Source organism: Oncorhynchus nerka, linkage group LG23 (genome assembly GCF_034236695.1).
Source record: "Oncorhynchus nerka isolate Pitt River linkage group LG23, Oner_Uvic_2.0, whole genome shotgun sequence".
Classification (NCBI taxonomy): domain Eukaryota; kingdom Metazoa; phylum Chordata; class Actinopteri; order Salmoniformes; family Salmonidae; genus Oncorhynchus; species Oncorhynchus nerka.
In genome coordinates this window covers 23,434,551-23,459,363 of record NC_088418.1, presented here as the reverse complement: position 1 = coordinate 23,459,363, position 24,813 = coordinate 23,434,551, and the positions used below count along the sequence as shown (strand labels likewise).

The following is a 24,813-nucleotide window of genomic DNA, read 5'->3' as shown; positions in this document are numbered from 1 at the left end:
TGAATGAACTACAGGACAAAATAATTTCCAAGGACTGATCACCCCAATCCACAAAAGTGGAGACAAATTTGACCCCAATAACTACTGTGGGATATGCGTCAACAGAGAACTGCTTCATCATTAACAGCAGACTTGTACATTTCCTCAGCGAAAACAATGTACTGAGCAAATGTAAAATGGTCTTTTTAGCAAATTACTGTACGACAGACCACGTATTCACCCTGCACACCTTAATTGACAAACAAACAAACCAAAACAAAGGCAAAGTCTTCTCATGCTTTGTTGATTTCAAAAAAGCTTTCGACTCAATTTGTCATTAGGGCCTGCTATACAAATTGATGGAAAGTTTTGTTGAGGTAAAACTATACGACATTATAAAATCCATGTGCACAAACAACAAGTGTGCGGTTAAAATTGGCAAAAAAACACACGCATTTCTTTCCACAGGGCCGGGGGTGAGACAGGGATGCAACTTATGCCTCACCCTCTTCAACATATATATCAACAAATTGGCGAGGGCACTAGAACGGTCTCCAGCACCCGGCCTCACCCTACTAGAATCTGAAGTCAAATATCTACTGTTTGCTGATGATCTGATGCTTCTCTCTCCAACCAAGGAGGGCCTACAGCATCACTTAGATCTTCTGCACAGATTCTGTCAGACCTGGGCCCTGACAGTAAATCTCTCCATAGCAAAGCCATCACCTAAAGAGAAATGAACCTGGAGAAGAGCCCCCTAAGCAAGATGATCCTGGGGCTCTGTTCACAAACACAAACAGACCCCACAGAGCCCCAGGACAGCAACACAATTAGACCCAACCAAATCATGAGAAAACAATAAGATACTTGACACATTGGAAATAATTTACTAAGAAACAGAGTACACTAGAATGTTATTTGGCCTGAAACAGAGAGTACACAGTGGCAGATGTTTTTTTTTTTTAACCTTTATTTAACTAGGCAAGTCAGTTATTAAGAACAAATTCTTATTTTCAATGACAGCCTAGGAACAGTGGCTTAACTGCCTGTTCAGGGGTAGAACAACAGATTTATACCTTGTATAAGCTCAGGGGTTTGAACTTGCAACCTTCCGGCTACTAGTCCAATGCTCTAACCTCTAGGCTACCCTGCCGCCCCAGAATACCTGACCACCGTGATGGACCCAAAATTAAGGAAATCTTTGACTACGTACAGACTCAGTGAGAATAGCCATGCTATTGAGAAAGGCAGCCTAACACAAACCTGGCTCTCAAGAGAAGACATGCTATGTGCACACTGCCTACAAAATGAGATGGAAACTGAGCTGCACTTCCTAACCTCCTCCCAAACCATATTAGAGACACATATTTCCCTCAGATTACACAGACCAACAAAGAGTTTGAAAACAAATCCAATTTTGATAAACTGCAATCACAGTAGCAATATTTGTGATCTATTGCCACAAGAAAAGGACAACCAGTGAAAAACAAACACCATTGTAAATTCAACCTATATTTATGTTGATTTTTTTCTCGTTTTTGTACTTTAACTATTTGCACATCATTTCAACACTGCATATAGACATAATATGACATTTGGAATGTCTTTCTTCTTTTGGAACTTTTGTGAGTGTAATGTTTACTGTACATTTTCTATTGTTTATTTCACTTTTGTTTATTGTCTATTTAACTTGCTTTGGCAATGTAAACATATGTTTCCCATGCCAATAAATCCACAGAGAGAGAGAGAGAGAGAGAGAGAGAGAGAGAGAGAGAGAGAGAGAGAGAGAGAGAGAGAGAGAGAGAGAGAGAGAGAGACGCAAAGAAGGGCCCTGTACACTGAAGTAAACAAACCCTGTGGCACACTGTGGTGAGTGTTGGTGATTAAAGAGAATTATGCAGGGCCTAAAAAAGCTTGGTCGGCATTTTGATCTGTTCTCTGCAACCGCTCCAGATTTTGATCTGCAACCTCTTCTCCAGAGGAAGAGGGGGAAGAGGAGAAGAGAGGATAAGGGGAGGAGGGGAGGGATAACAAGGTTTTACCACTGCACTCTACATCTAATTATTTGTTTAGGGAGGCATTTCTTCCTTCCTTCCGTTCTTCCTTCCTGTCCCGGTGGAAGCCAAACCAAGACCAGGGCTGCATCTTTATGTTTTGCTATTGACAGCTGGGGGCGGATGTGTTGAAACTGCAGAAGTTGCCTAGGATGAGTATAACTACAGCAATGTCTCTATTATTGGGGAGAGGTCTGCAATGATAGGACAGATGTAAAAAATGACAGGGAGCGCAAAACAAACCATTCGTCAGTATCCTCTTGAAAATGAACAGTATCATTACGACCATCAGAGAATTTTGTGGTAACATACCGTTTGTGTGTTTGTTAGTGTGTGATTCCTCATAGATTCGCAGTGTGTTTCTCTTAAAATAGGACATACTCGAGTATTTGGAGTGGACTAGAGTGTGTGACTTCCATTTATTTTGACACAAGTCAAGGCTGTGTCTGATGTGCAATGCATGCCTGACCTCAGAGTTCCTTATAGCCTTTGCTGTGTTTGTGAAGTGTCTCCATGGTGATGTGAGTACTGAACTACTTTACCCGTCTGTGCAACCAGAGCTATAGTGTTATGGAGTGGAATTCGTAGAAGTTTCTCCCAGCCACTATTAGAGGGTCACATGTTCTCTTTCTTTTTTGTTCAAAATAATATTTTATAAAAAATTTAAAAAATTGTTTTATTTGAACAAATATGATAGATTCATTCATATGAATACAAATCTGTTTTCACATCAATACATGGGTTCGTTATTTGACTACTTAACATCATTTACATACTTCATAGTGTCCAGCTTTCTTCTTCTTTTTTAAAATTCCGTTTGGATATGTTTCAAAAGAAAGTTAAGTTATGGTCGTCATACATCATCAGGCATTTTGTCCTCCAAATCTTATTGTTCACAATGCATATTGTTGTCCACCTTAGATATTCAGTATTGTCGTCCATGTTAGGATCAAAAAACACCAGCCTCCCCCTTTGCTAGAGGAGCAATAGAGGAGCAATAGAGAACAGAAGAGGAAGGCCCACCCCCACACTTGTGCTATTTCATGAATTACCTGGGATTACCTGGACCAGATGCAACTTTTGTTAACTAAATCAGGTGAAACATGAGCTGAAAACTGGACTCTATGGTTTGGATCTGTTTTATAGTTTTTTTTATGGTCTCTGGTAGGGTAGGGTAATCATACCCTTGATCTATGGTTATGAGAAAACAATATTATAGTGGGAGGCAGTAAATGATGCAGGGTCGTTGTGTCTCCAAATTTTCCGTACAGTCACTCCTAATGGAGCTGATTAAATTGATGAACTACACTCTAATTGCACAGATCATCTCTGAGTTACATATCACGCCCTCGTTAGGGAATGATGCCTCGTTAGCAAGTGATGACATGGGGAAAAGGAACTCTAGTGCAGGGGTTCTCAAACCTTTTGGGGGTCGGGGACTCGTTTTATGATAGCAAATTTATCAGGGACCCCCTCATAATCAGAACATAACTCGAGTCAGGGGCGCCACTTTGGTTTTAGAAGTGGGGGGGGGGCATAATTATTATTATTGTATATATATTTTTTATCCATTTGGATAAACACTCCAAACAGCCTACCTGACCGCACGGAGGCGTCCACATTGTCCTGAAGCGCACTGCTGCCTTGTTTTGTATCACATTCCAGAAATAGCAAACAAGGAGTTTCAATATGCCTTTGGTAGTGAATGGCAGGACGAACCAAGTCTCAGGCCCTGGGGAAGAACATTTATAAGGTCCGTCTCTTGGCATCGGAGAGAAAATGTTGTGGTTTTCAAGCTAATTTCCTGTAATTTTGCACATTTTGTCATGGGGCAGAGAGATGTTTTGTTGTTGCAGCTTTAAAGCTAATATCCTGCCATTCTACATATTTTGCCTTGAGGCAGAGAAAACTTTGTAGTTTTAAAGTTTAAATTGCAATGCTTTTTTGTTTGGGAGTACAATAACTATTGAGTTGAAACATTTGATAATTGTTGGAGTACTGCAGTGGAAACCAATATCCCTGTGAGCCTCCCAGGTCCATGTTGCCCTTGGTTAAGAACCTACATTGTAGATGAATGATATGTAATGAAATTACATTGTGTTATTGTATTACACCCTTTAAACTTATTTCACAGATATGTATGTTTCATCTGTTTTTGTTAGTAATATTCAGTTTTAAAAAATGTACTGCATACAGTATATCAATTTTGGGATATGGACTTTTATTTGACCTTTATTTAACTAGGCAAGTCAGTTAAGAACAAATTCTTATTTTCAATGATGGCCTAGGAACAGTGGGTTAACTGCCTGTTCAGGGGCAGAACGACAGATTTGTACTTTGTCAGCTGGGGGGTTTGAACTTGCAACCTTCCATGTTACTAGTCCAACGCTCTAACCACTAGGCTACCATGCCTTGGACCCCCAGTCCATGGAGGTACTGCAGGGGGAGTCCACGGCAATATAAAAGTATATATATATATATGCATTACGACATGGAGAACCCATGCTCTAGTGTACTTCTCTGACAATTTACAAGTTTGATGCATTGCGATAGGTTGAGACGGTGAGATGAACAATAAGCTATCCAACACAATGAGGGAAGGATAGTGTTCTGAGAAGAAATGCCACTGTCTCCATCAGTCTGTCAGTCGGTTAGTGGCAGTCCGTCAGTCAGTCAACTGCTCTGTGTCCACTTTGTTATATAAAATCAGTGGACAAACTGCACTGCCAACCTTCCTAGTTATACAAGTGGAGTTGCTTTGAAGGGTTGTTGATGTGACTTCCTCAGATCGTACAGTTCCTGCTGCCCCCCCCCCCTCTGTGACTCTACCCCAGAGAGATAAGAGAGAGAGAGACGAAGGGGAGGTGAGATGCTGTCTCCACTGTCAGAAAGAAAATTGACATGGAATTCACTGACAGTGGTGAGATTGCTTTGGAAAGGATGTGAGGCATTTCATCTCTCTCTGTATTGCTTACCTCTAGACTACTTTTTCTCTAGGTTCTTTTGCTCATGCTTCCGGTGAACATCTCTATTCTCTCACACTCTCTCTCTCTCTTTATGTGTTTGTTTTCCTTACGAGCTGACCAATGGTGACTAATCAAATGAAAACCACTGCACTCTCCCAAAGGGTTAGTATGTGTATACAACCAGCGAGTATAGATATACAAACGATATAGTAGCTCCGCACTCAAAAAAGTTGCTGCAAAGAGCTTACTTACATTTTAATTCATTTTTTGATTTTCATTGCACAGGGGGGAAAAGTGGAACGGTGAGTAACCTGTAGTCCTAACTGTCCTCTTCTCTCCTGTGTCTGTCTCCAGCTATGCAGCAGGTTCTAGACACTTTGAGTGACAGCACCAGCTCCACCATGGCCAATGACCTGGACCTCATCTTCCTCAAGGGCATCATGGAGAGCCCTGTGGTGAGAATATACCTTTACCTACAGTATACCTACTTTTCTATGGATCTGTTGGGCTTGTCGGTATGAGGTTATAGCTTTCCTGTTGAGTTCTAGTTGTCTTCATATGACTATATTCTTTGCTTTTACATAGATGGAATTGCCATTCATGAATCGTTTGTTTAGTCAACTTATCAGTCTGTTCTTGTCAGAAACTGTCTGCACTGGACTCAAATGTCTGTAAAATGACTATTTTACAAGTAGAAAAACATTTAGCCAAGAACAAAAGACACCTGCATTGTCATGGGTGTTTTGATTCAAGGATGTTATCAACTTTCTGTCTGAGACACAAAGTCACAACCTTATGAGGCAAAAGTTCACAAAGTTCACCAAAAAGCACAAAGAAGCTACTTTCTTGTGAGAGAAGAGATACCGAAACAAAAACTTGCCTTATCGACTTTTCTTTTTAATGACGACTGCTACTAGTTTTCCAACATATAATGGATGCATGTTCTTCGTTTTACACTTTGAGCTTTTCAGCTGTTGAAGAGACTGAGGTTGGAGGGAAGGAGGAGGGGAGGGATAAAGGGAGTTTGGAGTAGCAGACTGGCTATTGAGAGCAGCGCCCCACTGAGCTCTGGGTTCGGTCTTTTTTTTATCCCCGATTTTAAACCTTTTCCCGAAAAGAAAGGAGCATGATTCCAAATTCAGCGCCCTTAAAAAAAAATGAATTTTCCAAAAGCTACTAGAATGAAAAGTCCACAATCGATAAACAAAATAATAAAACGTCAATTTAAGTTTAGAACCTTGAGAAGGAAATTAACAAATCAACATTGACATTAACATTGTAATGATTAAAATCACAATATAGTCGTGATTGTTGCGCTATCTATTCTAATGCAGTTGAGGCCTAGGAACTGTCAGAAGCTCTGAGATTTTACAATCCTGGGGGATACTCTGTTCTTTGCCATGCTCTCAAAGAAAGAACAGACTCGCAAGCTCACTAATGCTGTGTGGTCTTCCTCTCTCTCTCTCCGATTCAGAGCATTCAGACAGACAGGGTTTTCTGGAAGCGAGAAGGAGAGTAGTAGAGCTCTTTGGGGAGCACTGCATCAAATGCATTCAGTTGCATCTCTCTCTCTACTCTCTCTCTCTCTGCTCTCCACCGCTTCTCTCAAGGCTGATGTATTTATTTTCTGGGGGAGATTTATTATCTGTGTGTGTGTGTGTGTCTATCTGTGTGTGTGTCCCCCTTTTGTCTATCTATATATGGGAAGCTCCTAAAGGATTCATTCACAGATGCAAGCTGTACGAACACTGTCCTATGTTCAAGGGCTTGAAACAGGCTTCTTGAACAGACTGTACTGTTGCTTGCCATTGACCTCCAAGCAGGTCTATTGTGTTATTCTTCATGGTATAGAGTATATGGAGCAGCTATGCCAGAATCCATTCACAAAGCAACAGTGCATCACGATCAATTATCAACATGGCAGCTACTGCTTGGCTCCTTATGTTGGAGTCATCAGAACTATTGAAGCATTGAAATAGCACATCAGATCACAAGCGCGCAATTGCTCTCGCTCTCACTCACGTCTTGAGGCGGCCTATGTCTTTTGAACGAGACGACACAGACCTGGTATGCTACACTATTAGAAAAAAAAGGGTGTTATATCTAGAACCTAGAAAGGTTCCGCAGCTGTCCCCATAGGAGCATCGTTTGAAGAACCCTTTTTGGTTCAAGGTAGAACACTTTTGGTTCGGTTCCAATGTAGAACCGTTTCCACAGAGGGCTGCACATGGAAACCAAAGGGGTTCTACCTGGAACCAAAAAGGATTATCCTATGGGGACAATCGAAGAACCATTTTGGAAGAGTGTGTGCATACAGTACAGTCCTCTCCGTGTTTGTTTTGTCAATGCTGCCGTATAATATTTCAAATGTGCAACAACAGAGACTAAAGGTAGCTACAGTATTCTTGTCAATTTAGGGGGTCTACAGAATGTATTTTAAACGGGACAAAGACTTAATATGCACACGCAGTCCTTTCACTCTATTTGGATTCTTCAGCCTCCCATATTTTCAATGTGCCTGTGAAGGATCTTATAAAGCCAGACAACAACAGCAGAGACTAAAGGTAGCTATTCCAAGAGGGCTGAACCTTCTGGCTGTCTGTCTCCCCACCCCCTGATCTAAGCAGCAGTATTTGTGTTGTTCTGCTGTCCAAGGACCGCTTTCTGACAGCTTGCTCCACAAGGTTGCCAGACCCTTGCCAAAGCACATTGAGTAAACCCAGTCTTCCTGCAGAAGATTCCTACACTGTGTGTGTGTGTGTGTGAGTGGGGGTGTTTGTGTGGGTGTGTATGTGTCTCTGTCTGTCTGTCTGTCTGTCTGTCTGTCTGTCTGTCTGTCTGTCCGTCCGTCCGTCCGTCCGTCCGTCCGTCCGTCCGTCCGTCCGTCCGTCCGTCAGTCCGTTTCGTCCGTCCGTCTGTCAGCCTGTGTGTGTTTCTGCGTCCGAGCAAGTGTTTGTGTGTACTCATATCCTGTTCAACAGCAGGGGCGCGTTCCCTTCCGTCACGTAAACAAACAGCCATAGCTGCCAGACCAGACAACAGGCCCATGGGAGCATGTCTCTGTGGGATTGACTGTCTCTGTAAATCTACCCATAAAACAACATGGCTATTTGTGTCTGTTTGGGAGTAACGTAGCAGGGCGGTGGAATGTTAAATGATATCTGATCTATTTTTATAGGCTGTGCAGCAGCAGATTAACTGCTATGTATTGATATCCTTATTTGAGTTGTTTTCTCAGTGTTCTTATTCATTTCTCTTGTGCTAATTTGGGTCAGCATTGTAGTTACACTGTACTTGCCTCAACACTGTAACACTGCCTCAGCACTGTAAACTGCCTCAGCACTGTAACACTGCCTCAACACTGTAACACTGCCTTAGCACTGTAACACTGCCTCAACACTGTAACACTGCTTCAACACTGTAATACTGCCTCAACACTGTCACACTGCCTCAACACTGTCACACTGCCTCAACACTGTAACACTGCCTCAGCACTGTAACACTGCCTCAACACTGTAACACTGCCTCAACACTGTAACACTGCTTCAACACTGTAATACTGCCTCAACACTGTCACACTGCCTCAACACTGTAACGCTGCCTCAACACTGTAACACTGCCTGAACACTGTAACGCTGCCTCAACACTGTAACACTGCCTCAACACTGTAACACTGCATCAACACTGTAATACTGCCTCAACACTGTAACACTGCCTCAGCACTGTAACACTGCCTCAGCACTGTAACACTGCCTCAGAACTGTAACACTGCCTCAGCACTGTAACACTGCCTCAACACTGTAACACTGACTCAGAACTGTAACACTGCCTCAACACTGTGACACTGCCTCAGCACTGTAACACTGCCTCAGCACTGTAACACTGCCTCAGCACTGTAACACTGCCTCAGCACTGTAACACTTCCTCAACACTGTAACACTGCCTCAGAACTGTAACACTGCCTCAGCACTGTAACACTGCCTCAGCACTGTAACACTTCCTCAACACTGTAACACTGCCTCAACACTGTAACACTGCCTCAGCACTGTAACACTGCCTCAGCACTGTAACACTTCCTCAACACTGTAACACTGCCTCAACACTGTAACACTGCCTCAACACTGTAATACTGCCTCAACACTGTAACACTGCCTCAACACTGTAACACTGCCTCAACACTGCCTCAGCACTGTAACACTGCCTCAACACTGTAACACTGCCTCAACACTGTAACACTGCCTCAGCACTGTAACACTGCCTCAGAACTGTAAAACTGCCTCAACACTGTAACACTGCCTCAGCACTGTAACACTTCCTCAACACTGTAACACTGCCTCAACACTGTAACACTGCCTCAACACTGTAACACTGCCTCAACACTGCCTCAGCACTGTAACACTGCCTCAACACTGTAACACTGCCTCAACACTGTAACACTGCCTCAACACTGTAACACTGCCTCAGCACTGTAACACTGCCTCAACACTGTAACACTGCCTCAACACTGTAACACTGCTTCAACACTGTAATACTGCCTCAACACTGTCACACTGCCTCAACACTGTAACGCTGCCTCAACACTGTAACACTGCCTGAACACTGTAACGCTGCCTCAACACTGTAACACTGCCTCAACACTGTAACACTGCATCAACACTGTAATACTGCCTCAACACTGTAACACTGCCTCAGCACTGTAACACTGCCTCAGCACTGTAACACTGCCTCAGAACTGTAACACTGCCTCAGCACTGTAACACTGCCTCAACACTGTAACACTGACTCAGAACTGTAACACTGCCTCAACACTGTGACACTGCCTCAGCACTGTAACACTGCCTCAGCACTGTAACACTGCCTCAGCACTGTAACACTGCCTCAGCACTGTAACACTGCCTCAGAACTGTAACACTGCCTCAACACTGTAACACTGCCTCATCACTGTAACACTGCCTCAGCACTGTAACACTTCCTCAACACTGTAACACTGCCTCAACACTGTAATACTGCCTCAACACTGTAACACTGCCTCAACACTGTAACACTGCCTCAACACTGCCTCAGCACTGTAACACTGCCTCAACACTGTAACACTGCCTCAACACTGTAACACTGCCTCAGCACTGTAACACTGCCTCAGAACTGTAAAACTGCCTCAACACTGTAACACTGCCTCAGCACTGTAACACTTCCTCAACACTGTAACACTGCCTCAACACTGTAACACTGCCTCAACACTGTAACACTGCCTCAACACTGCCTCAGCACTGTAACACTGCCTCAACACTGTAACACTGCCTCAACACTGTAACACTGCCTCAACACTGTAACACTGCCTCAGCACTGTAACACTGCCTCAGCACTGTAACACTGCCTCAACACTGTAACACTGCCTCAACACTGTAACACTGCCTCAACACTGTAATACTGCCTCAACACTGTAACACTGCCTCAACACTGTAACACTGCCTCAGCACTGTAACACTGCCTCAGCACTGTAACACTGCCTCAGCACTGTAACACTGCCTCAACACTGTAACACTGCCTCAACACTGTAACACTGCCTCAACACTGTAACACTGCCTCAGCACTGTAACACTGCCTCAACACTGTAACACTGCCTCAACACTGTAACACTGCCTCAACACTGCAACACTGCCTCAACACTGTAACACTGCCTCAACATTGTAATTACACTGTATCTACCGTATAATGGTTGAAGCCAGCATAAGTTGATATAAAGTGGAACCATTTAATTAAGCACTATGCAGCATTTCAAACTTCTAAATTAATTAGAGGGTTTTCTGTTAATGGGAAATAAACACTTGGAGATTGAGGGGCAGGAGCGAGCACATTATGATTTAGTTCATAAGTCCCACATGGGTGGTGGGCCAGAGGCCAGTCGTGTTAAAAGGTGAGGACATGTTCAGTAAAGTAGGCCCAGTGCCCTCAGTGAAGTGAAATATTCATATAAACTAAAATATTGATGCTCCACAGCACAGGGAGAAAACACACAGTGTATCTTGATTGTTTTAGGGCAGACACATATTTTTCGGTGAAGTCGTGACTCAAAGTGGTTTGTTGCTGCATGGGAGTTGCACTGTGTTTCTTTAGATGTTTTCTGTGTTTTTACAGGACAGCGACTTTATTGCTAGAAAGTAACTGAGTTCATAGTAAATACTCTGTGACTCTTTGTCCGGCCTAAGTGCGTCGCGAGATTTGCCATATATTTGCTCTAATTTGGTACTATTGGTCCTGTGTGGCTCAGTTGGTAGGAGCATGGCGCTAGGAATACCAGGGTCGTGGGTTTGAATACTAAAATGTATGTACTCACTGCACTGAAAGTTGCTTTGGATAAACGTGTCTGCTAAATAGTACGTATAAATAATTACTGCAATGGGCTAAAATGACCAACAAAGATGGCTAGTTATTAACAATAACTTTTTGACCTTCAGTTCCCGTCTCCCTGCTACCCGCAGGCCCATGAGAACCTGGAGGAGTCCAGGCTGGAGGCGGTGAGTGACAACAACATGGAGCTGGTGCAGGACATCCTGAAGGAGCTCACTCCCCTCACGCACAGGAGCAAGGCCGCAGACGAACTGGCGTGCATACTGAAGGAGCCACACTTCCAGGTCTGCACGCTCGACGGTTTCGTTTATGCTCGATATCATAGCTGATCTAGGATCACGCAATCTGTCCATGCAATCTTATTCATCATGATCTAAAAGGCTAAACTGATCCTAGATCAGCACTCCAACTCTGCGACTTCTACTCCATTCTCAAAGAAATCCCCTACTGAAGGGAAACTGTCCTAACTGGTGTTGCTACCATGGGTGCCATGCTAATTTGCTTAATGTATCCAATGCAGTCTTCTTAAGATCAGTTGTGAATATTACTGTCTTACTCGAACAATTCTATCGTACAGTATGTGCCATGCAATCATCCACATCTTGATCCTCTGTCCCTATTGGTCCACAGTCTCTCATGGAAACCCATGATTCGGTGGCCTCCAAGACCTTTGAGACTCCTCCTCCCAGCCCCTGTTCCTTCATGGACGCTGCCTTCAACAACCAGCCTGTGCCCCCAGATGCAGTCCGGATGGTGGGCATCCGCAAGGTGTCTGGAGAGCACCTGGTAAGACTCAGTGATGGACAAGAAATGCTGGACACCATGGCAGCCATTTTGAAATGGCTTTACAGTGGTTTACATGTGCAACTGTGTGTTGAGTTGTGGTGTGGTTCTTTATGAAACTGAAAAACAAAATGGTGGTCCTTGTTAAACCTTTGTTAGTACTCCTAGTCCTGGATGTTTTCCTCTTCTTTGACTCGGCTCAGGTAGATAAAAACCAATGGTAAAATAAAGGGCTACATCTTTGTCTTTGCAGGGTGTGACATTTCGGGTGGAGAGTGGAGAGCTGGTGATCGCCCGCATCCTTCATGGCGGGATGATCGACCAGCAGGGCCTCCTCTACGTGGGTGACATTATCAAGGAGGTGAATGCAAAAGAGGTGGGCAATGACCCCAAGGTGCTCCAGCAGATGCTAAAGGAGGCCAGCGGCAGCGTGGTGCTCAAGATCCTCCCCAGCTACCAGGAGCCTCACACCCCACGCCAGGTGAGTTGAGCCCTGGCCCTTTGATCCCTCGGTGTACCCCATACATTGACCCATATGACCTCAGCAACAGATGCTGAAATTCCCAGGGTCCTATGATTCATTCTAGTTGGAACCCTAGCCCATATCCGTTTTTTTGACTTCATTGGATAGGTGTATCCAATATGCCCCAAAAGATCCACTTAGTCTGTCGGAGTACAGTTAGAGCTATTACCATATTTCTTATACCTATCAAATCTTTTCAGATCTATATGCAATTCAAAAGGATTGGTTGCTAGGAGTTTAACAGAAAATATTTTTGCATTAGTTTTCAAGTATTTTTAAAAATAATTTGTCATAGAGTTTTGCTCTCGGTTTAAAATTATTTGCTTACAAGTTTTGGGGTTTTGCTTTTGATGTCTTATTTTTGTTTACAATTCTATATATTATGCTTTCAATTGTTTGGTTTTTGATTTCAACATACATTATTTTACCCCTCCTGGAAAATATGTTTACCTTCTCAACTTTATTTTTCAATGTTCACGATTGATTTTATTTTGAATTCAATACATATGGCGTGAAATTGACCCCATATAATCCTACTAAATGATTTTCTCTCATGAATAATGAATTAGCTACTGGAGTGAGTAGGATTTAGAGCAAACCAAAAACAACCTAAGGGGAAAAAACTGATCTGTACAGTAGATCTGTTTCAACTAGAAAGAAAATGTTATCGATGTATGATTTCCAGCCACATCCTCAGTATTTCAGCTGACAAAAACGTTGTATATAAGAGTGTTTAAGAGTTTCACACCATTTGCAAAAGTTTTAACTGCAGTAAGTAAGTTATTCAAAATAGTGGATTGTTCCCCTTAGTATGCACCCTGAATGAATACACCCAAAACACATTACTGGTTACTATTACGTCTTTTAAACAACCCCTTTCCATTTAGAGGCCCAGCCTTTGAATTTGTTGTTGGTATAGTGTCCTTAGCTCTGTGAGTGTTTAACCCTGGAGTCTAGCTAATGGTCACAGGGTCTCAAAGGAGCCAAAGAGTGTTATAGACTGAGTGTACTCAGCGACAGAATGGCCCAAATGGAAGCGAACAAGGAAAAGCTCACAGGACAGGACACCTGTCTCAAATAACAGTAATTCATGTCATGCCAATAACCCACAGCTCTGTACTGTGTATCCCATTCCACTGCCCAGCCAAGGCCCAATATGAGCTGGACAGAGGCCCTGGGCCAGACGCCTTTTTGAAAGAGTGCCTTTGAATCGGCCCCTCATGGCTGACTGGATAACATCAGGTCTGGGCTATTCGTTTGAAATATGTTGGGGCGTATTTCAAAAGGTTCGGACAACAAATTCTGAGTGGTTACTCCCTTGAATTTCTTCCTGACGACCGACGCGGGTTCATTTGGAAGTATTTTGATTGCCGGAGGCGACTTCAAGCTGTCCGAGCAGAGAGCTGCTGCAGAATGTTATCTCTGAGAGGGAGAGAGATGACAGATTAGACGCTGTTGTCTGTGTAGACATTTCCCTTGCATCGGAAAACTGCTCCATCATCACAGCACATTGCCAATCATGAGAAAAACTGTTTGTCAAAACACAATTCCATTACATATAAGGATGTATGTGCAGGTGGGTGCTACAGTACATGTTGATAGTAGATGATAAATTCCCCTTAAGTGCAAAATAAATCCAGTCCAGTAAAGAGATGTTCAACTCCGTGTTTTACACAGTATCAACAATAACCGTACTGTACTCTCTGTACTGTGTGCGGGTGTATGCTGAGGTGACCGAGCTAAGTAGACAACATATTTTACCCAGTGCCCTCTCCATCTTCCTCAGGCCTATGTGAAGTGTCACTTTGACTACGACCCGTCCCATGACAACCTAATCCCCTGTAAGGAGGCAGGCCTGGGCTTCAGCAGTGGAGACATCCTGCAGATCTTCAATCAGGAGGACCTCAACTGGTGGCAGGTCAGTCACTTCTGAATGGACAACCACTCTTAAATCGTTCACTTTATCCCGTTTATCCCGAATAGTTTTCAATGTGTTGTTGTTTAAAATGGTGACAGGACAGCTTTATGCATTTCTTTTCATCACAGGCATGTCACCTGGAGGGAGGCAGTGCAGGCCTCATCCCCAGCCAGCTCCTGGAGGAGAAGAGGAAGGCTTTTGTCAAGAGAGATCTGGAGCTGGTTACAACAGGTGCTGTATATTATATATGCGTCATTCCTGATACCGTATTATAACCCATACGGGCTGGAAGACACAAAGTAGCTTGACATCTTCTACACGCTAAAGATAACGCTCTGAATGCACAAGTTGAACACGTTTACTCCTCTGACATCTGTCGTGGAAATAACACAAGACACTGAAGAACTCAAACAGAGATAAGGTGCGATGATACTTTATTATTGGCTGAATGCGCAACAATATGGTCCACAAGAAGAAAACAAAACGGGAAAAAAACCATGAAGCATAAATGGAGACTAAAGGAAGATTTGTTGCTCTGGGTGTTTTGCGCTGTGCACTGTGCACGTGTACGCTTTAGAACCCTGCTTGTCCCCCAGTCAACCTTCAAGACGGTTGTTTCATCAGTGAAGAGGGACTAGCAAATAAGCAGCAGGCTTAGAGAGGAATGACTCAGACAGGCGGGCTGATTCAATCTGTTCCTCGTTAAGCTCATTCTAAACAGAGGGGCCAGGTCACATTCATACTGTAGTGTCCTCTGTCTGTCTGTAGCACACCAGTACATGTGGTGGGTGGTGAGTCAGCCTGCAGCCTTGCCTGCAGCTGCTTCACTTCACTTCACTTGTGGCTCAGTTGGTAGCGCGTGGTGCTTGCAACGCCAGGGTCGTGGGTTCAATTCCCACAGGGGGACCAGTACAATAAAGTATGAAAATGTATGCAAGTCACTCTGGATAAGATAATCTACAGTTGGAGGATGTGCCAGTCTGCTAAGGCGCTAAAGACTCCTCTTGGGTCTGTTGTAGTCATATATGGGGCACTTGTGGGGGGTATTCATGCAGCATATGATGTAATTATACACTGCTCAAAAAAATAAAGGGAACACTTAAACAACACAATGTAACTCCAAGTCAATCACACTTCTGTGAAATCAAACTGTCCACTTAGGAAGCAACACTGATTGACAATAAATTTCACATGCTGTTGTGCAAATGGAATAGACAACAGGTGGAAATTATAGGCAATTATTAGCAAGACACCCCCAATAAAGGAGTGGTTCTGCAGGTGGTAACCACAGACCACTTCTCAGTTCCTATGCTTCCTGGCTGATGTTTTGGTCACTTTTGAATGCTGGCGGTGCTTTCACTCTAGTGGTAGCATGAGACGGAGTCCACAACCCACACAAGTGGCTCAGGTAGTGCAGCTCATCCAGGATGGCACATCAATGCGAGCTGTGGCAAGAAGGTTTGCTGTGTCTGTCAGCGTAGTGTCCAGAGCATGGAGGCGCTACCAGGAGACAGGCCAGTACATCAGGAGACGTGGAGGAGGCCGTAGGAGGGCAACAACCCAGCAGCAGGACCGCTACCTCCGCCTTTGTGCAAGGAGGAGCACTGCCAGAGCCCTGCAAAATGACCTCCAGCAGGCCACAAATGTGCATGTGTCTGCTCAAACGGTCAGAAACAGATTCCATGAGGGTGGTATGATGGCCCGACGTCCACAGGTGGGGCCCAACACCGTGCAGGACGTTTGGCATTTGCCAGAGAACACCAAGATTGGCAAATTCGCCACTGGCGCCCTGTGCTCTTCACAGATGAAAGCAGGTTCACACTGAGCACGTGACAGTCTGGAGACTCCGTGGAGAACGTTCTGCTGCCTGCAACATCCTCTAGCATGACCGGTTTGGCGGTGGGTCAGTCATGGTGTGGGGTGGCGTTTCTTTGGGGGGCCGCACAGCCCTCCATGTGCTCGCCAGAGGTAGCCTGACTGCCATTAGGTACCGAGATGAGATCCTCAGACCCCTTGTGAGACCATATGATGGTGGGGTTGGCCCTGGGTTCCTCCTAATGCAAGACAATGCTAGACCTCATGTGGCTGGAGTGTGTCAGCAGTTCCTGTAAGAGGAAGGCATTGATGCTATGGACTGGCCCACCCGTTCCCCAGACCTGAATCCAATTGAGCACATCTGGGACATCATGTCTCGCTCCATCCACCAACGCCACGTTGCACCACAGACTGTCCAGGAGTTGGCGGATGCTTTAGTCCAGGTCTAGGAGGAGATCCCTCAGGAGACCATCCGCCACCTCATAAGGAGCATGCCCAGGCGTTGTAGGGAAGTCATACAGGCACGTGGAGGCCACACACACTACTGAGCCTCATTTTGACTTGTTTCAAGGACATTGCATCAAAGTTGGATCAGCCTGTAGTGTGGTTTTCCACTTTAATTTTGAGTGTGACTCCAAATCCAGACCGCCAAGAGTTGATCAATTTGATTTCCATTGATAATTTTTGTGTGATTTTGTTGTCAGCACATTCAACCATGTAAAGAAAAAAGTATTTAATAAGAATATTTCATTCATTCAGATCTAGTATGTGTTATTTTAGTGTTCCCTTTATTTTTTTGAGCAGTGTATATAAAATGCCTAACCCAAGCTACTTGTATTGAATGTATGAATCAAACACACAACAGTGGCGTTGCCATGGTGCTACCGACTAAGCCATTGGAACCAGCATGCAGTTTAGGATTTTAATGTGATTGAGCCATATTTAAAAATCAGAAGTGATCATTGTCAAATGGCCAGCTCTTTTAATGCATCCCATCAACATATTGATCCACTGTGTCGATATCAAAGTCGTATTTCTTTTCATAAAACAAACATCAAAAGGTTATGTCATGCCCATTGTTGTCCCCGCTTCAAACAAACGTCCTCAAAATCCACCTGCCGGCCAATACTGAGGAGACGACTGGGCAGTAACAGTGATTCCCAGTTGTACTGTTGTAATAAAATGGAGTGTCATCCTTACTGTAATGCAGAGGCATACTGCCCTCTAGTGGTACATGCTACCTATTGCACCCTCAGCAGACCTGATTTACGATTCAGAACAGCAACACTCTAAAAGGCAACAGACCTGGCAGGCGCTGTTCATTAAATTGATAAAGATTCAATTGAAGTGGGCTGAGAAGTACTGAATCAAGACCGAACATTTTGTGTGTTGCTTTTCACAGGTCCTCTTTGTTCTGGAATGGGCGGGAAGAAGAAGAAAAAGATGATGTATCTAACGACCAAAAATGCAGGTGCGTTTTTTGTACCAACATGACCATTTGTGAACGTAACAATGTTTGAAACTGCGGCGAATGTAGTCTTTACTTGTTGTAAACATTATTAGACAAACGTGTAAACTGTCAATGCTGTCAATGCAGTATGCTAGATTGAGTAGGTGCAGCATGAATTCGACTAGGTAAAGTAAAACCGTTAGTAATGCGGATATCTGACATGAATATGTTGACTGTTCAGAGTTTGATCGGCATGAGCTGAGGATCTACGAGGAGGTGGCCAAGGTTTCCCCGTTCCGTCGGAAGACCTTGGTCCTGATTGGAGCACAGGGAGTGGGCCGCCGTAGTCTGAAGAACAAACTGTTGGTGTCAGACCCCCTGCGGTATGGGACCACTATCCCCTGTGAGTAGTACTAACATTCAACACTGACAGAGCTACGAAACACTGACACTTTGATGTACTCTGGTATTCTGTAAACAATGGCATGTTAGAAAAGTATACAAAAAACATAAACAATTTAAAAATACAAAATACCTTTACTTTGTATGAGTTACAAAGACTACATTTTGTGATTCTGTGTGCGTTGTTCAGCACTGTATTTGTCAGTTGCTATACCTTCATGTACATGACCAAACAACAACCATCAATCTGTATTCATCACCAGCAGTGGTGTAAAGTACTTAAGTAAAAAATACTTTAAAGTACTACTTAAGTATTTTTGGGGGGTATCTGTACTTTACTTTACTACTATATTTTTGACAACTTTTACTTCACTACATACCTAAAGAAAAATAATGTACTTTTTACTCCATACATTTTCCCTGACACCCAAAAGTACTCTTAACATTTTGAATGCTTAGCAGGACAGAAAATTGTCAAGAGAACATTCCTGGTTATCCCTACAGCCTCTGATCTGGCGGACTCACTAAACACAAATGCTTTTTTTGTAAATGATGTCTGGGTGTTGTAAACAATAGCCAGTGTATCCCTGGCTATCCTTCAATTTTAAAAATAAGAAAATTGTGCCGTCTGGTTTGCTTAATATAAGGATTTGTTTTGTTATTCGTACTTTTACTTTTGATAATTAAGTATATTTTAGCAATTACATTTACTTTTGATACTTAAGTATATGTAAAACCAAATACTTTTAGGCTTTTACTCAAGTAGAATTTTACTGGGTGACTCACTTACTTTTTCTATTAAGGTATCTTTACTTTTACTCAAGTATGAAAATGGGGTACTTTTTCCACCACTGATCAACAGTTACCTCAAGGAAACCCAAGGTGGATGAGAAGGATGCACAGATGTACTCGTTCATGACTCGCAGTGAGATGGATTTGGACATTAAGAACGGGCGCTTCCTGGAGCACGGCGAGTACGACGGGAACCTCTATGGCACCAAGATCAACTCCATCCACGAAGTGGTGGACTCTGGCAAGATCTGCATCCTGGATGTCAACCCACAGGTAGACTATAGCATCTGGGCATCTATATTAATTCACATATCATCCTCTATACATTTTTTGGGGTATCAATGTCCAGGGAAGAGGTTGATTTGGACCTTTTTTTTTTTCATTTAAAGGAGAACTGAATTCGTTCCCCCCATTCATATTGTTTTATTTTTAGATTGTTGGCTACATTACCACTATGCCAAACTTCGGCACATAGTAAAGTAATAGGGTTATGATATAATGTTCTTATTGTTTAACCAAAGCGAGAGTTTGAATTACAGAGATGAAACGGAAAGAGCGGATTCCTTCAATGAGACACATTTTCAAGTGATTCGTGGCCAATTTCAGTAGCTCGTTACGTCATTAGCGGGGTTAATAATAATATATTGCTACAGCCACTTCTCAACGATTCCATTCCACGCTACAGGCACTTAAGGTTCTGCGGACGTCAGAGTTCCTTCCCTACGTGGTGTTTATTGAGGCTCCAGATTACGAGGTCCTCAAAGCCATGAATAAGTCTGCCAAAGAAGCCGGAGTGATGACCAAACAGTTAACGGTGAGTCCCAGACTGGATAGTTGTATCACAGCTACATCACTGGTCCTGTTACTGTTAGCAGACATTGGTGTTAGACACATGGTAAAATGTAGGACTGGTATGTTCATAATGCATTAATCCTAGCAATTCATCATCTTTAATATGCCCAGTCACGGCAATTCATTTCTGACCGTGTACAACCAGTCTCCGTGTTTACGTCATCCCTTGTTACCTTCTCGGGTCATGCCATGGGATCAGTTTGACCTTTTAGACCACAATGAATAAGATTGTGATGGACAGGGAGGATCTGATCCTAGATCAGCACGTCTACTCTGAGATGCTTTTTGAACGGGCCCAATTGTTCACATGCAAACAAGTCATAGTTGTCCATGATAACCACTATCATCCCCCTGTTGTTCCTCCCATGCAGGACTCAGAGCTGAAGAGGACAGTGGATGAGAGCGAAAGGATCCAGCGGGCCTACGGACATTACTTTGACCTGAACATCGTCAACGACAGCCTGGAGGGGGCCTTCTGCGGCCTGAAGATGGCGCTGGAGAGACTAGGCGCAGAGCAGCAGTGGGTTCCTGTCAGCTGGGTCTTCTAAAGGCCAGTCAGAGGTCAGAGCTAGAGGTCAGGATGTCATCATGAGGAGGTCAGAATAGGCATCAAAGGCCTGAGGAGTTGGTACAGGCCGCAGGTAGAGAGGGACCAATCAGGAGAGAGTCAATTGTAAAGGGGTGGAGCTTCCCTCCACAGCTTGTGACGTTATTGGTTGGAGGTCTGTTGTAAGGGGCCAATCCCGATGTTCCAGTGCAAGGGGTCTGCCTCATGGTAGGCTTTTGCACAAATTATATACTCCGCAGACATGATGTCAAACTGCAATTTTTGTTTAAAAAAATATGTAAAAAATAAACAAATAACCAAATATATATTGGTATTTGTTGAGGAGGCTTTAGAGGGGATTTGAGGTACAGTGCGTAGTGTGTGAGTGATACGAGTGGCAGTATATTATATATGTTGAAGTAGGCTTATATATTTTGCAAATACTGTGCTGGCGGTCTTGGAGTATAATGGATATTGTTATACTACCAGGAGTTCCCTGACAATGTTTAGCCTTCCCAAATCTTACAAAAACTATGTAGTGCAATGTTTACATTGAGTGTTTTGTTTCGTGGCCGATTTAGAATACAAAGGTACCAACTGTCACACTATTCTTCATATGAAATTCTGTGTATTTTGTCATATGAGTGTACGATTGTAAATATTTGACAGTTGTCCTGATGTTACTGTACTTATTCTTATTTATGTTCTCTTTGTTGAAAAAAAGATAGCATAGCGATACATGATCTGAGACGAATACACCAATTCACGCATGAATGCATACCCACTCACACAAACACACAAGCAATCAACAATGCATACATGTCAATACGCTCTATTTTCTCACTCTGAGAATTGAATATTTTTAATGTCATCTTAAATTTCTTTGTTCTTTGTTACCATGTTTAAAAAAAAATCTAATGTGTGTTTTTTTTAAAATGTGTTTAATGTGCAAGATGTTGGAAATATTCAGTTGGTGATCTTTTTAGCACAGATGTGACCACAATCGCTAAGTGTGAATTTAGGCCCCTAAGAAATGTTTCAGATGATTGAAACTATGTTTAATTGAAACGGTGTAATTGTTTGATTACTCTGCGCACTTGTTCCTTTTACTTCATGTGGACTATAGTGTCTGTTACTTATAGTGTCTGACTCTTTCTGAGTAGAATGTTTGTTTTGATGGACATATTTCGTTTATTTTCAATGTTGATTATACAGGATATATATATATGTGTATATATATATATATAGTACCAGTCAAAAGTTTGGACACACCTACTCATTTCAAGGTTTTTCTTTATTTTGACGATTTTCTACATTGTATAATTATTTTCTACTTCAAAATTATGAAATAGTTTATCCAAAATAGCTACTTTGAAGAATCTAAAATATATCTGGATATGTTTAACGCTATTTTGATTACTATATGATTCCATATGTGTTATTTCATAGTTTTGAGGTCTTCACTTTTATTCTACAATGTAGAAAATAGTACAAATAAAGAAAACCCCTTGAATGAGTAGGTGTGTCCAGACATTTGACAGGTAGCGTATATATAAAAAACAAGTGGCTTCCAACATGCTTACTTTGCCTTAACATGGTACAGAGGCCAAGGATATACTTACTGTACATTAGTTATAGGTTGAAATGTTATCTATTTCTCACATGCTGCAGCATGATTACTGTATATCCTTTTCCCAATGATTAAACAAATATAGATGTATAATTCCAGTGATTTTATCTCAGAATTTTGTAAATATTGTACTGTAACAAAGGTTATATATAAAGAAAACTTTAGTGCTCTGGATTACTATACTACAGTGTTGAGGTAGTGGGGCAGCTACACAAGATTGTAATTCTGAATTTCATAGAAAAATATTAAAGATTAAATATCTTGTAGAACATTGCCTCGTCCTCATGGCTTAAGGTAGATTTAATTCGAAATGTTCTTCCTTGTGCTACAAATGGAGGTTAGTTAAGTTTAGTTAGTAGTTAGGTGCACAGGTAGTCTGAATCCCAAATCAGCCCCTCGGCGCACCATTTGGGCGCTCACGCACACCTCTGCCATATAAACAAGTGTCCCAAAGCTGAGGGTGTCGGTGCTAATTAGAACCTCCGATAGCCACTTCGACCGAGCCAGCAAGGCTGGAGGCTCCAGGCGAAGTGCTATCCCAACATGCACTGCAATATGTTTGGAATTTGCGCAATTTCATGCAACATAATTATATGTCACGTGCATTTGTTTGTGTCTGATTTCGAGGCTTGACCCATATAACAAATGAAAGTCCACCCAAATTAAACGTTTAACTGTTACTGAGGTTCACATCTTGTAAAAGGACAGGGAGGATATGTTTGTTTGAATTTCGTACTTGTTTTATTATTTAAATATGGATCATGAATTGTATCATTCAAGTCACCAGTGTGTCCCAAAGTTGGCTGTATTTGATCCGCTTGCCACTCTGGAAGTCACCCTTTGAGTTTCTTCAGTGAAGAAGGGACAAGGGAGGGCCCTCCGAGCGAGTAGGTCGGGGCAAGGGGCTGGTTTGGGACACATCCACACTCCATCTCTAGGTGGCGTCAGTAATCAAATGAAATGTTATTTGATACAACAGGTGTAGAAATGCTTACTTACAAGCCCTTAACCAACAATGCTTTAAGAAGTTTTAAGATTTTTTTTTATAAAAGTGTCAAGTAAAGAAATAGATACCTAAAAAAATACAAATAAACAAAAAGTAAAAAAGTAACGAATAAATAAATAGCAATAAAATAACAAGCGAGGCTATATACAGGGGGTACCGGTACAGAGTTAATGTGCGGGGGCACCGGTTAGTCAGGGTAATTGAGGTAATATGTACATGTAGGTAGAGTTACCTGCCCCAACAGACCCACAGATGAAGAAATCTCTATTGCCCTCCACACTGTCCTCTCCCACCTGGACAAGAGGAACACCTACATGAAAATGCTGTTCATTGACTACAGTTCAGGGTTCAACACCATAGTGCCCTCTAAGCTCAGAACCCTGAGACTGAACACCTTCCTCTGCAACTCAATCCTGGACTTTCTGACAGGCTACCCCTAGGTGGTGAGGGTAGGCAACAACGTGTGCTCTTAGTCCCCTCCTGTACTCCCCGTTCACCCATGACTGTGTGGCCCACGCACGACTCCAACACCGTCATTAAGTTTGATGACGACACGACAGCGGTAGGCCTGATCACCTGCAGTAATGAGACCGCCTATAAAGAGGTCAGTGAACTGCCAGTGTGGTGTCAGGACAACAACCTCTCCCTCAACGTTAGCAAGAAAAGGAGCTGAAGGTGGACTACAGGAAACAAGAGGGCCGAGCACCCATCCACATCGAAGTGGATGTAGCCGAAGCGGGTCGAGAGCTTCAACTTCCTGGGTGTCCACATCACTAAGTAATTTAACATGTTCCACACACACCAATGCAGTCGTGAAGGCGGCACGATAATGCCTCTTCCCCCCTCAGGAGGCTGAGATGTTTTGGCATGGGCCCTCAGATCCTCAAAAAGTGCTACAGCTGCAGCATTGACAGCATCACAGCTTGGCATGGCACCTGCTTGGCATGCGAACGCAAGTCGTTACGGAGGGTAGTGCGTACGGACCAGTACATCACTGGCGGTGTCAGAGGAAGGCCCTAAAAATTGTCAAAGCCACCCAAGTCACAGACGGTTCTCTCTGCTACCGCCCGACAAGCGGTACCCAATGCACCAAGTCTGTAACCAACAGGACCCTAATCAGCTTCTAACCCCGAGCCATAACACTACTACATAGTTAACCAAATAGATGCAGATCGTCTGTGTAGCTAACTATCTAACTCTTTTGACTCATAACAAACACTGCTGCTACTGTTTATTATCTATACTTTTGCCTAGTCGACTCAGTACTGGTACCTCGTCTATAGCCACGTTATCCTTAATCATTATGTATTTATTCCTTGTGTTATTATTTTGACTATATTTTTTCTCTCTGCATTGTTGGGAAGGGTCCGTAAGTAAGCATTTCACTGTTAGTTTACGCCTGTTGTTTACAAAGCATTTGTTACAAATACAATTTGATTTTAGGTGGACAGCAGCCTCATGGCATGGTGGGGCCTTTCTCTGAGGTTTGTGTAAATGCTTTTGTTTGGGCACGCAAACTCGGGAGGAACACACAAAAGAACGTTTGCTTGAAGCTGGGTTGCACAAAAATCTCAGCGGCAATCTGTGGTAAAACAGCCAACAGTAAGTGTAACTTCTGTATTTGTAAAGTTATTTTTGGGATGATAATTAAGTTGAGCGTTTATGTTTTCCAAAACTGTATTGCAGTCAAGGATAAATTATTTTTTAGATAGAGTTCCACGCTTTGATCAATTCCCCTCAACAATCAA

At 43.0% G+C, this 24,813-nt stretch overlaps 1 protein-coding gene across 3 annotated transcripts in view; it reads left to right on the top strand.

The window, feature by feature from the left end:
• Positions 1–22,157, top strand: part of mpp2b (MAGUK p55 scaffold protein 2b) — a 54,218-nt gene extending 32,061 nt beyond the window's left edge. Inside the window, exons 1-12 of one of the 3 annotated variants that reach the window (XM_029629336.2) lie at positions 4,867–5,161; positions 5,354–5,454; positions 11,455–11,631; positions 11,978–12,133; positions 12,384–12,611; positions 14,440–14,571; positions 14,700–14,802; positions 17,789–17,857; positions 18,078–18,239; positions 19,101–19,303; positions 19,716–19,844; positions 20,254–22,157. In XM_029629336.2, the coding sequence (XP_029485196.1) occupies positions 5,356–5,454; positions 11,455–11,631; positions 11,978–12,133; positions 12,384–12,611; positions 14,440–14,571; positions 14,700–14,802; positions 17,789–17,857; positions 18,078–18,239; positions 19,101–19,303; positions 19,716–19,844; positions 20,254–20,430 (1,635 nt within the window). In that variant the 5' untranslated portion in view covers positions 4,867–5,161; positions 5,354–5,355 and the 3' untranslated portion in view covers positions 20,431–22,157. Of the gene's footprint in view, positions 1–4,866; positions 5,162–5,353; positions 5,455–11,454; positions 11,632–11,977; positions 12,134–12,383; positions 12,612–14,439; positions 14,572–14,699; positions 14,803–17,788; positions 17,858–18,077; positions 18,240–19,100; positions 19,304–19,715; positions 19,845–20,253 lie in introns of those variants that run through there. The other 2 variants (XM_029629335.2, XM_029629334.2) reach the window with 2 other exon arrangements.
• Positions 22,158–24,813: the final 2,656 nt, after the last annotated feature.